At 37.2% G+C, this 14278-nt stretch overlaps 1 protein-coding gene across 5 annotated transcripts in view; it reads right to left on the reverse strand.

Moving 5' to 3' along the window:
- Window positions 1-14278, reverse strand: part of PIEZO2 (piezo type mechanosensitive ion channel component 2) — a 524101-nt gene that overhangs the window by 11642 nt on the left and 498181 nt on the right. For all 5 annotated transcript variants that reach the window (XM_037028556.1, XM_037028560.1, XM_037028559.1 and 2 more), the window contains 2 exons: window positions 10308-10466; window positions 5398-5545 (listed from right to left, as the gene is read on the reverse strand). In XM_037028556.1, coding sequence (XP_036884451.1) covers window positions 5398-5545; window positions 10308-10466 — 307 coding nt within the window. The remainder of the gene's footprint in view (window positions 1-5397; window positions 5546-10307; window positions 10467-14278) is intronic.

The raw sequence follows: 14278 nt of genomic DNA on the forward strand, positions 1-14278 counted from the left end.
ATTTGAAAAACTGAAACATGTACTTCATACACAGACACACAGATTTGCTTTTCATTATTTTGTCAATGAAGCAAGTTTAGATAATGGCCCACTTAATCCACTCCAATGGCACCCTAGTGTTACATAATGAAGAACTTTGTGAGTTAAAATAGGTTTATCTGTTCTCTGTCAAGAATAGTTTGAGTCTTTTCTGCCTGAAATGGGACCATGTTGGTTCCTCCCCTGAAGGCCAGTGTCTTTTAGACTCACCTTAAAAGCTCCCAGAACCCCCCTTCCATTCTCCCCTACTCCCTCACCCCTCCATGCACTTCCCAGGGCAGAACAGGGCCAAAACCTTGGGCCTCTGACTAATTATGAGGCTATCTTTCCCTTCACTTTCAAAGCAACTGTCACCTTCTTGTTCTATGCTGCTCCATCACTTGTTTCTAGGTGAGCCAAGTCTCATTTACATTTCTTAGTTCACAGTTCATGTCATACTACATTGCCAAACAGCTTCTTAAAAGTGTTTTGGAGGTGGCTTTATGGAAACCACTGTGAAAAGTGACTTGGAGTGAGAGGCCTGCATTGAATGTGTGCTCATGCCAACATTTGGCCTGTCAGGAAATTGCTGTTTTTTCATAAAACCCCAGGAACATATTACATTCAATACGGAATAATCCCCAAGGAAAGTTGCTTTTATTTATTTATTTATTTATTTATTATTTAATTCTTGTTCAAGTACATTTTTCTGTCTTATATTCCCAGCCTTGCCTACCCCCCACTACCCGGTGCTCCCCACCTCCCTCCCATTTCCATCCCCCACCTTGGTTATTATCCATGTGTCCTTTATACTTGTTCATGTGAATCCTTCCCCTTTTCCCCTGTGATTCTCTCCACTCTCCCCTCTGTACCCTGTCAGCCTATTCTGTATTTCAGTGTCTTTGGTCATATTTTGCTTGCTTGTTTGTTTTGTTGTTTAAATTCCTGTTAAAGGTGAGATCATATGATATTTGTCTTTCACCACCTGGCATACATATATTCTTTTCAATTCTTGTTTGGGGTACTTTTCAGATATATTCCCAGAAGTAAAATTGCTGGGTGAGGCTTTTATTTTTAAAGATAAAATAAAAAAAAGATAAAAGGATGATTTCAACTCTTTTGAGGTGCAGAAATGTCTAGTGTTCTAGGTCAGCATGACCCTGTCCTTTATAAGAAGGGTGGCAATAGGTATGACTGTCTCACTACACTCTCAGAAGGGTTGTCATCTGATGGCTCAAAAACAGTAAAAATAATATATAAGTTGATAAACAGGGCAGACACAGCTGTTCACATGAAAAGTGGTCCTGTGCCTATATGGGGCAATTATGTGAATTCTGATTCAGAAAAAAGATCCCTCTCAAGAGCCCCTCTAGTAGGGGATATATTGGTGAAAATATTGCTGCATGGAATACCTGAGATTTTCCTGCCTATGTTCTCCTCTAGGACTTTTATGGCATTGCAACTTCTATTTATCTTTCATCTATCTTGAGTTTATTTTTGTGTATGCTGTAAGTTGATGTATGAATTTCATTTTTTTGCATGTCCAGCTCTCCCAAGACCATTTGTTGAAGAGGCTATTTTTACTCAATTTTATGCTTCTGCTCCCTTTGTCAAATGTTTGACTGTAGAGACATGGATTTATTTCTGGGCTCTTTATTCTGTTCCATTGTTCTATATGTCTGTTCTTATGCTAGTACCAGACTGTTTTGATTACAGTGTCCTTGTAATATAGTTTGATGTCAGATATTGTGATCCTCACACTTTGTTATTCTTTCTCAAAATTGCTGCAGCTATTTGAGGTCATTTATGGTTCCATAGAAACTTTTGAAATGTTTGTTCTGTATCTGTGAAATATGTCATTGGTATTTTAATCAGGATTGCATTGAATCTATAAATTGCTTTGGGTAGTACAGACATTTTGATGATGTTAGTTAGTCCAATCCATGAACATAGTATATGCTTTCATTTGTTTCTTTCTTGATTTCCTTCTCCAGTGTTGTATAGTTTTCTGAGTATAGGTATTTTACCTTCTTGGTTAGGTTTATTTCTGGGTATTTTATTTTTCTTGTTGCTATATCAAATGAGATTTTTCACCCTGATTTCTGTTTCTGATATTTCATTGTTGTCATACAAAAATACCTTCGACTTCTGAATATTGATTTTATTTCCCACTATTTTGCCAAATTCACTTATTAGGTTGAGTAGTTTTTTGGTGGAGTCTATAGGATTTTTATTGTATGCCATCATGTCATCTGCAGACAATGAGTTTTGCTGGAAGAAGGAACACAAAGGAAAGAATAAACAAATGGGACTTTATCAAAATAAAAAGCTTCTGCATAGCTAAAGAAAATGTCAGTAAAATGAAAGGGAACCAACCCTATGGGAAAACATATTTGCCAATGATGCCTCAGACAAGGGTTTGATCTCCAAAACACATAAAGAACTCACATGACTCCACTCCAGGAAGACGAGCAACTCAAAAAATGGGCAAAGGACCTGAACAGACACTTCTCCAAGAAGGACATACAGAGGGACCAGACACATATGAAAGGATGCTCAGCATCACTAGTCATCAGAAAGGTGCAAATTAAAACCACAATGAGATTCACACCAGTCAAAATGGCCATCATTAACAAATCAACAAACAACAAGTGCTGTCAAGGTTGTGGAGAAAAGGGAACCCCAGTACACTGTTGGTGGGAATGCAGACTGGTGCAACTACTGTGGAAAACAGTATGGAATTTCCTCAGAAAACTAAAATTGGAACTGCCTTTTGATCTGGCAATTCCACTGCTGGGATTATACCCTAAGGATTCTAAAACATCAATCCAAAAGAACCTATGTACCTCAATGTTCATACCAGCACACTTTTTAATAGCCAAGTGTTGGAAGGAGCCTAAGTACCCATCAGTGAATGAGTGGACCAAAAATTATGGTACATTTACACAATGGAATACTATGCAGCAGAAAGAAAGAAGGAGCTCCTACCCTTCCTGACAGCATGGGTGGATCTAGAGAGCATTATGCTAAGTGAAATAAGCCAGACAGTGAAAGAAAAATACCATATGATCTCACCTATAAGTGGAACCTAATCAACAAAACAAAAAAGCAAGCAAAATATAACCAGTGACATTGAAATTAAGAACAAACTGACACTAACCAGAGGGGAGTGAGGAGGGGATAACAGTGGGGAAAAGTGTAAGGGTCATCAAGGAGCATGTATAAAGGACAGATGGATAAAGTCAAAGAGGGTCAAGGGTGGGAGGTATGGATAGGTGGGGCAGGGAAAGTGGTGGGGGGAAATGGTGACAACTGTTCTTAAACAACAACAAAAAGATAAAGTCAAGGAGACCATTACTATATTTTTTAAAGAGCCCCTCTCCTATTCACCAATTGGAAATCATCTTTCAGTTTCTGAGGCCCTCTGTGTAGGCTCCGGGACTTGGAATGCTATCTCTGTTGCTCATGATAGATGAATTCATCTACTTTCTAGAAAACACAGGCTATTGAGCATGAGCTTGCAGTTGTTCACCAGCCATCTCTCTTTCTCCAACTTTCTGTGGCATGGCCATTCCTCTTTTTCTTTCCCAGCTTGTCCATCCATGCTTCTGAGGTTATTCTTTCTAGAACCTCATCTGAAACTTCCCCTTTTGGCTCTGATGCTAAGAATTTGTACATTTTTTTCCCTTACTGATCCTTTCTTTACCATCTGAGAGAGGTTCAGATTCTCTCCACTCTGAAATGACCCCCTTGACTCGCCTCTCTCTTGAACTGACTCTCTTTCTTGCCTTTCCCTTGCCTATGACAGTGGCAGGAGTGATCTCAGGCTAGCTGCCCAGCAGTCCCTCACTAAAACTGCAGATCCACAGAATTGTGAGCAAATAAAATGGTTGTTATTTTTAAACCACTAAGTTTTGAGATAGTTTGTTATAAGCAATAGACAACTGATATAATACCTATTGAAAAAATGGTTCCAGGAGCTAGACCTAGCTCTTCCTAGCACAGAAGTTTTGCAATGTAAATTTTTCTGTGTGACTGTGTGTTTGTGGGCATCTCTCGGTGATCCCCTTGTGAGACAGCCTCCTGTGATTGTTAGAGGGATCTTTATGTTCTATTGAAACTTATTGGAACTTTTGCCTACTTTTCTTAATACTGTTTTCTTGGATCTTACAAATCAATTAAAAATTTAAAATCTATTTTTCCATACTTGAAAGTTTGTCTCCATATATATTTTTTTTACTTCAGACTGAATAATTCTTGATTCCTCCTACTTTTCTTCATATGACATGATTTCCAGATCATTTGTCACCCTGATTCTACTCTCAATCTCCCTTTAGTAGATTGGCTCTTATATTCTGTCATTATATAACTTCTTTGCTCTTAAAAATCAGGAGAAGCTAATGTCACTTTAAGTATACTGCCAGCCCCATATCCTTCATTGCCATAAGCCCTATAAACACAGAGGCCACAGTAAAATGTGTCTCACAACTATAAGGCTGAAATTCTCAGAAGAAACTGAAGAGCACAGAAATTACATGGACCAGAGGGGACTTTTCCAAAGAGAGTATCATGGAGATGAGCAAAAAAGACATTTCACATCACCTCAGCAAATGATGTAATACTTTAATATTTTTATTGCTTTGATGCAGCAGGCTCCTGTTTCATATGTTAAACTTGAAAAACCAACAAATAATTGTAATTCTATCCATATTTAACCATAATATTTAGCCCAGCAGAATGATCAAGTGCTTGCATTTTAATTTCCTTTGCACAAAGCAGTTACATTGTGTCTCATCAAAGAGGACATCAGGTGACCCTGAGTCCAAACCACCTGACCCCACTTTTCTCTACCATAGCACATTTCCTCCTATTTCCAAATGAGCCATCTAAGAATTATTGGGTCACACAGCAATGTGTCATTTCTTCTTTTAAAAACAACTACAATATACAGTTGCCAATGGAAGAACACATATGAATGCTATTGCTAAGGCAGCAGTGTGTCCAAGATTCACAACTCCAGTGGGGTGAAAGTCAACAGGACATTTATAGGTCCTAGTAATTTTTGCCCCTGTCTCCATTTATTTGGCTACAAGACTTTCAGAAGTTCACATTAATCTTATTTTTTTTCTTTTTTTAAATTTATTTTTATTTTTTTTAAATTTAATTCTTATTCAAGTACAGTTTTCTGTTTTATATTCCCTGCCCTGCCCCCCCAGTGCCCCCCACCTCCCTCCCATTTCCTCCCCCCCACCTTAATTCTTGTCCATGTGTCCTTTATACTTATTCATGTGAGTCCCTCCCCTTAGAAGCTCACATTAATCTTATAAGCAGCCAGTATCTAAGAGAAACAAATAGAGATAAGGCATTTTATTGGCTTACTTTTTCCGATTCCCGCCAGCACTTCAGGATGAATATGTGAGCATAGATGTCCTCTACACAGATCCAGCTGGAGAGGCTCAAGGTTGTGTCTGTCCACACCCAGTCCATCACAGCTCTTAGCTCAGTCAAAAATGGAACGAGGCGGAACCTGGCAGAAACCACATCTTTTTAGAGAGACAGTTATGGGATTGTCTCCCAAATTCAGACAACCCTGAGAGGTCATGTAGTTCTTTATTATTTTAACTCTTCAATCTTAGAAAAAAATTCTCAAGGTGACCCTTATGGTAAAAATTCAACTTGGAATACAACTACTTTTCATTATGAGTCTAATAAATAGATTGGTATTTTCCATTCCTTTTTCTTTTTTGGCTGATGATCTTAACAAACTGAGACTTCCTTCTTAAATGTTTAATGGTGTCTTCTTAAATTTATTTTTCCCCCTCATTTTTTATTTTTGTTCAAGTACAGTTGTCTCAATTGCACCCCTACCATTCCCCCCCACCCCAGCCATCCCCACCGTTGATCTTACCCTTCTTTAGTTTTGTCCATGTGTCCTTTTTACACATGTTTCTGAGAACCCTTCTTCTCTTTATCCCCCATTATCTCCTCCCACCTCTCCTTGGGTGACTGCCAGTTTGTTCTTAATTTCAATGTCTATGGTTATATTTTGCTTGCTTATTTATTTTGCTGATTAGGTTCCACTTATAGGTGAGATCATATGGTATTTGTTTTTCACTGTCTGGCTTGTTTCACTTAGCATAATGCTCTCCAGATCCATTCATACTGTCGCAAAAGGTGGGAGCTCCTTCTTTCTTTCTGCTGCATAGTATTCCATTGTATAAATGTACCATAGTTTTTGATCCATTCATTTACAAGAAATTGTACAAATCCTTCACTTTGGTTAAATTTACTTCTAAGTATTTTATTGTTTTTGATATTGTAAATGAAAGGATTTTTATTTCTTTTTCAGATGTTTTTTGTTAGTGTATAGAGATGCAACTGATTTCTGTATGAGGTCTATCCAGAAGGCGTCCAGCCATGTAATATGAAAAATAGAGACATTTACTGAAGAAAATATAAGATACAAGAAACATCATACTTAAGACAATAATGTTTCAGTCCCCTTTAAAGTAGGCAACTTGGGACTGCACATAGTTCTCCCAATGGCCATCAGCTGCCCTATCATATTTTCCTGAATCTCATTGATGATCTGAAATCTCCTCCCTTTCAAAGGTGATTTTAATTTTGGGAAAAGCCACAAGTCACAGGGCACCAAATATGGGCTATAAGGGGGCCGAGTCACCTTCATGATCTGATGTTTCACAAAAAAATTCGTCATGACACATGATTCATAAGTGGACGCATTGTCATGATGAAGCTGCCAATCACCAGTTGCTCATAGCTGTGGCATTCTGAATCATCTAAATAGTTTCCAATGAGGAATGTTCAAGCTTAACACAAATTTGATGTAGACTCATTGCTCTACTCTCTCAGTCACTTTAAATGAGAGAGCCATACAGTACACATGTTCACTAAATTACAATGAACATGTACACATGGCATCTACCACCCCTACTGACTAGTAGAATGAAGTTGTCATTGTTCATGCATGCACATTCCAGTCCTTGGTTGCCAGTTTACATCAGTATTGTGCAAACTGCAAACCATTCTCATTATACTAACAATGGCTGGAATTTTTCCACACAGACCTTATATGTTGGCTACATATTCTGCAACTATATTGGATTTGTTGATAAGTTCTAAAGTTTTTTGGAAAGTGTGTTTGGTATGTTTTAATATATAAAACCTTATCTGCAAATAATCACAATTTAACTTTTTAAAATATATTTTATTGATTATGCTATTACACTTGTTTCATTTTTTCTCTCTTTATTCTTCTCCACCTTGCACTCCCCCACCAGCATTCATCCCCCTTCCCTCCTTAGTTCATGTCCATGGATCATACATATAAGTTCTTTGGCTTCTCCATTTACCATACTATTCTTAACCTCCTCTCATCTGTTTTGTACCTATCATTTATGCTTCTTATTCTCTGTACCTTTTCCCCAATTCTCTCCCCTCTCCCTTGCTACTGATAACCCTTCATGTGATTTCCATTTCTGTGATTATGTTACTGTTGTAGTTGTTTGCTTAGTTTGTTTTTGCTTTTTTAGGTTAGGTTATTGATAGTTTTGAGTTTGTTGTCATTTTACTGTTCAAATTTTGTATCTTTTTCTTAGATAAGTCCCTTTAACATTTTATATAATAAGGGCTTGGTAATGATTAACTTCTTTAATGAGACCTTATCCAGGACGCACTTTTTCTGCCCTTGCATTCTAAATGATACCTTTGCTGGATAGAGTCATCCTGGATGTAGGTCCTTGTCTTCCATGATTTTGAACACTTTTTTTCCAGCCCCTTTTTGCTTGCAAGGTTTCTTTTGATAAATCAGCTTAGTCTTATCGGAATCCCTTTGTAGGTAACTGTCTTGTTTTCTCTTTCTGCTTTTAAGATTATCTCCTGCTCTTTCACCTTGGGTAATGTAATTATGATGTGCCCGGGTGTGTGCTTCCTTGGGTCCAACATCTTTGGGACTCTCTGGGCTTCCTGGACTTTCTGGAAATCTATTTCCTTCACCAGATTTGGGAAGTTCTCCTTCATTATGTTTTCAAATAAATTTTCAATTTCTTGCTCTTCCTTTTCTCCTTCTGGTACCCCTATTATTCAGATATTGGAACATGAAAGTTGTCCCAGAGGTTCCTAAGACTTTCCTCATTTTTAAAATTCTTGTTTCTTCATTCTGTTCTGGTTGAATATTTATTTTTCCTTTCTGCTCCAAGTCATTGATTTGAGTCCCAGTGCCCTTCCCTTCACTGTTGGTTCTCTGTGTATTTTGATTTATTTAACTTTGCATAGCCTTTACTTCTTCCTCTATTTTGTGACCATACTCAACCATTTATGTGAGCATCCTGATTAGCAGTGTTTTGAACTGTGCATCTGATAGGTTGGCTATCTCTTCATCATGTAGTTCTATTTTTGGAGCTTTGATCTGTTATTTCATTTGGGCTATATATATATATATATATATATATATATATATATATATATATTTGTCTCAGCATGCCTGTTACTTTGTCGGGGGCAGAGCCTTAGGTATTCACTAGGGTGGGGCAACCCAGGTGTCTGCGTTGTGGAGCTGTATGTGGGAGAGGGGTTCTAGAGCGAACAGTGCCACTTGCTAAGCTCTTGGTGGCTTCCCACAAGCAAATTGGGTCCTCTGGTGCTGATTCCCAGGTGTGTGGGCTTATGAACATCCTAGGACCCTGTGGTCTCTCCAACAAACTCTCCTGTGGGGCTGAGAGTTCCTCTCACCACCACGACCCTCACAAGTTTTTATAGCTAGAGGTTTTGAGGCTTTCTTTCCTTGTGGTAGAGTTCTCATTTGGGTGTCTGTCTCACTCCCCAGTGGTTTTTCTCAGTTTATCCGCATGCAAACGTGGGACAGCCCAGTCCTCTAGTGGCTGCCCTGCTGTGTGTCTTCTCCACCCTGGCTGCCCATCTTGTCCCCTCCTACCAGTCTAGATGAATGTTTCTTCTTTAACTCCTTGGTTGTTGGACTTCCATACAGTTTTGTTTTCTGGCAGTTGTGGTTATTCTTTGTTTTTAAATTTGTTGTTGTACTTCTTTTGGTTGTGTGAGGAGGCAAAGTGTATCTATTTACACCTTCATCTTGGCTATAAGTTCCTCCAAATTTAACTCTTTAGAACATTTATTTGTCCGTGTTACAAAAATCTATTGGCCATAGGATTATTGAATTTTTGAGGATTTGCTGTTGAATAAAGGTAGGAAAGGTGTAATACCTTTCTAGGAAAGGTAATACACCTGTTGAGTGAAATATGAGAGCCATCAGAGGAAAGAAATATTCCACTTGGGGGCACACAGTAGGGCCCACTGCTGGTAGAATTAATGGATGACTAAGGCTAATAGGAATCTGGCTTAGTTTGTTATATTTCACTTGGGAATGGGCTGGCATGGGCTCTTATTGAGTCTGGGGACTGTTCCTGGTTTCTTGACTGACACAGAGCTTCTCCCAGGCTGGAAGACCTGGGTTCATCCCAGGGCCCACACAACAGTTGGGTTACCACTTGGAATTCTCCCCTGGGCTACTCAACTTTGTGGAGAAAGCATTAATTCAACCCCTTGAGAAACTGTCAGGACTCTACACAAGAGAGCACTACCTGAAGTGTTGTTTCACACAGGGAGGTTCATAACAATTGAGCATGCTCAACATCTCTTCTATGACTAAGTCCCCAGTCCCCAAATCTGGTGCTAACTAGGAGCAGATTGACTTTTTATGCCATGTTCCAATTTCTGAAGGAATGGAGAGGAGATGCTACCAATTAAATTCTCATATGGAAGAGCTATATACTTCCTCTGACAGCTAATTTACTACGAGGGGTAAGCAAGTCACAAGGCATTCCCATTGATGTTAAGGGGAATAAGTAGCTTTTTTCAATAGATGGACTTGTTGTACATGCAAATTCCCAAGGCACTTAGGAATAGTCTAGTTTCCAAATAATATGTGTTACTATGCCCTGGAGCATGTTAATACTTAACAATTATGTATTCCAAAATACTATCACAGTAATTATGCAGGATATGGAAATAGAAAACCCATGTGGATGACCCTAGAACAACATTCTGGCCAGGTGTGTGGTAACAACACATACAAATGTATTTCAAGAAGCATGTCTGTTTTTTGCTAAACACTGCAAGAATTCCATGATGATCTACATTCCTGTACATCAGCATTTTTCCTCTTTCTGTTCCTTCCCAGGTAGGCAACAAAGTGCCTTTCAATTGTGAGCCCTCTTTGTGAGTGACTGTGACAACATAGAATGTGTCCTTACCCTTGAAACAAGAAGAGGTTGACATAATTATAGCTCTTTGTGAGGAAGTTTCCAAGGACTCGTGTTGGGTAGCCACAACGGATTTGGTAGGCAGATAATCCAAAGTAAACACATTTCACAAAGTACCAAAGCTGAGCAACCAAATTCTGGCTGAATTTCCTAAAACATAAAAATTCAGAAAAGTGAAGGAATGAAATACCCTTCTCATAAAAGTATACCAGTCTACAATTTTTTAAGAAATCCTAATTCCTCCTCTAGCATTTGAGTTAATTAAGTTAATTTTAAGGAGCTCACTAAACTAGTTGATCACTTTAAAGGCCACAGGTATGGTAATAAAATAAAATAATTAAAAATCCTATGAATGATGCCTCTAAGGTATTAATGCATTAGTCAGTTGTTTAGATTATAATTAAAATAAATTACTAAGTAAATTTGCTAATAACTTTTTCTGACAATGTGGATGTTGCTGCTACCCTGGTCCTAATGAAAGCTCAACAAAGAAGAAAAGCAAAATGTACAATCATAATGTTTTAAAGTTTATGAATGTTAGCCTAAGTTTAAGCAGAAACAGTGGAACTAAATTTTATACTAAAAAAAATTGGAACATATTTTCAAAGAATGATGACCTATAGGACTTTTTTTTTTACTTTGCATAAATGTAGTATTCTTCAAGAGTCTAAAATATGGTCAGTACAGATTTTTAAGAGAAATTAAAAAAATATATTTTGACTTTGTAATAGCCAGGTATAATCTCTCCTGTGTTTAAATGAAGAGAAATACTTGAATTTTTAAATGCAAACAGTGTATTACTCTTAATATTGTATTTTGGATCATCTTATTAACTTTTCATTTTGTTATTAGAAGAAAATATATTATTTTTAAATTGGAAATAGCTAATCTTCAGTTGACATGATCTAAGAAGAAGCTAGTAGTGCATTAGCCTATATATCTAGGGGAGCTAAGGTTCTCTACATAGATCTTAACAACTGAAGGACTCAAAAATATTGCTTATAAATGTCTCCTCTATTAAAAAATGTAGCTTTGTTTATTTCAGAACCTAATGAATTAATTTAACTATTTATATTTGATCATGATCTAGCACTTGACAAGTTATTAATAAAATATCAGATACTCCACGGAGACCTCACATCAACTATTCATTCCCTCACTCTTTCTAAAAACTGTTTTTATTGGAGAATATTCAGAGAGAATATTCCTTTAGCTCTCCAGGGACATGCCCTTAGATTTTACATATCATTGATATAGACTTGGCATGGGAAAGAATTCTTTTATACCTATCAAAGTGATAGTTCAAGACATAAAACTGTGTTGTCTTCTATTTCTTATGAAAGGACCAACACATGTTTTACTCGTTAGATAATTTTTCCCTCCTACAACCTTAAAGTGTGTCAATTGGGAATAGCAGTAGTTAATCTGTAGTTCCTGAAGTAATCACATTAAATGTAATTAGGGACATTAGTGTTGTCTTACACTGGAAGATTTTTTTGGTGGTCTCTACATGTTTTATTGCTAGACGCTAGTTATCTCTATGACTCCCACAGCACCGACTGCACAGTGCTTTCTAAACTTCAGAAAACCCCTGAATGCTTGTGGACTAAATAATGGTGTAGACACAGAAGAAGCCATTTATCAGATTAATTATTCAAGATATTGGAGCATCCTTATGTTCAATACTATAATTTTCACCTGTATAGCTTAAAAGAATCCTTGTCTATTTTCCTTGTATTCTTTTTAAAAATGACTTAGGCAATATAGCTATTAATAAATGTTTTACTTGCATAATAATGAATTAAATTTTCAATAACAATATTTGAAGGAGGAAAAATGATGTTAAGTAATGCCAGCATAATTTGAAATGTCAAAAAATTATGTTGTCACTGATATGCTATCAATGAAGAGCAAAAGTTTACCAATCTTAATGTATCTTGAATTAAATATCCAAAAATAAACACAGGATAATCTGTTGCATTAGAAATGACCATCAGGTGAGGCTCAAAGATGAGATCCAGCAGAGAAATGATCTCTGATCTCTGTGACCATAGGTTTAGTGATTATCATACTGCCATGTGCCCTGGGAGCCCATTGTGTGGGTCTTCCCACATAGGGATGAGTCCATTCTGTATTCATGCTGCTGTCATGCCCTCTTCATCTGGTTTACTGCCTTAGACATAGTAGGTGCTCAATGAATGTGAAATTGATTTGAATATACATGATTGTAAGTCACCACAGGAGAATATTATTACTACAATATTACTCTTTCATTCATTGAGCCATTACAACAAACATTTCAGCTATATTTTATTTGGAAGGTATTGTTTCCATGCTGTTAATTGCTACAAAAGCCTGGTGGAATATGTGGTAGATAGAATAATGGCCCCCCTGCAAAGATGCGCATGTCCTAATCTCCAGAACCTATGGATATGTTACCTTACATGGCAAGAGGACTTTGCAGATGGGTTTAAGGTTAAGGACCTTAAGAGACATGAAGAGAATATCCTAGACTCCAGGTGGGCCCAATCTAATCAATGAGTCTTTAAAGGGAAACAACTTTTTTCAGCTGTGGTCAGAAGGCGATTTGACAATAGAAGAGTCAGAGAAGTGTGATGAGAAAAGAATTTGACCCTTTGTTGCTGGTTTTTAAAATGAGCCAAGAAATGTGGACACATGTGGAAGCTTCTCCCCTAGAGCCTTTAGAAAGAAGTACAGTCTTGCCAATACCTTGCTTTTAGTCAAGTGAGACCTGAACCAAGCTCCTGACCTACAAAACTGTAAGATGATAGTTTGTGTTGTTTTAAGCCCTAAGGGTGTACTAATTTGTTCCAGCAGCAATAACAAACTAATACAGGTAGGAGCAACGAAACAATTTAGTGATTTGATTCTGTGGAGTGAATCTCTGTGCCTTCACCATTGCTGTTTTTCTGGAGGCAGTAATCGTTCTGGAGGCTTCTGTGTAAAGACATAGCAGACATCTGTGCTCTGAGGCTCTCTCCTGGGATTAGAATAGTCAAATCCTTTGATACTGCACAATGATATAGTAGGCTTTGTTAATTTAAAAGATATACTTGAAAGCAAGTATAGAATGCCTCCCATGATGGGTGGGGTGTAGTGTACAGTAGGTGCAGTGCATAGTAAGGCCAAGAGGCCTGGGATTGGGATCTGGTCTCACCAATAATTAACTGGTTGACTTTAGGGAGATCAACCTTCTGTTTGGGTTTCACCTATATTAAACTGTGAAATTACACAGCAGGTCTAGAAATCTTTTTAAGATCTCTTTCTCCTCTGAAAATAGGAGTTTCTATGAGGCCTAGTAGAGAATACCTAATTGATGCTCTTAAATATTGACATTGATCATCCATCTACCATGGGAGCTGAATTTGGTTTATTTCTTTGAGTTGAGAGATAGCTATAACTAAATATTTATAGAGAAATTACTCTACTTTAAAGACTAACAAATGAGATTTAAAAAATTTTCATGAGCAAATTCTAATATTTTACAAACTTCTTATAATATGAGATATGTTTACTTTTACAAAATGATATGTGGAACAGGAGACATACTGGGCTATTGGGAGTTTTCTAGGTAACAATCTTTATTTAGTTAGTTCTACTTTAGACTCAAGAAAAAGGATCTTGATTTCATTTTTACTTTTAAAATACTTTGATTGCTACCAGTTATTACAAAGCAATAATTGCTACGATAAAATCAAAAAGAGCCTAAACATTCAGGTAAGAATGGACATTTAGCTCCAACATTATTAGAACAGATTTGGATTTGTTCATTCATTAGGAATTGCATTTGAGCCAGTTTATGAGCCAGACAAGTAAAATCTATTTTTATTACTTTCTATTCACACTTNGATGCACAAAAGGCAACCATACATTGATGTTTCTCTCCCTCTCTGTCCCCTCTAAAGATACATAAATAAATAAAATCTTAAAAAAAAAATACT

Source organism: Sturnira hondurensis, unplaced genomic scaffold (genome assembly GCF_014824575.4).
Source record: "Sturnira hondurensis isolate 20B ecotype Veracruz unplaced genomic scaffold, ASM1482457v3 Scaffold0020038, whole genome shotgun sequence".
Classification (NCBI taxonomy): Eukaryota; Metazoa; Chordata; class Mammalia; order Chiroptera; family Phyllostomidae; genus Sturnira; species Sturnira hondurensis.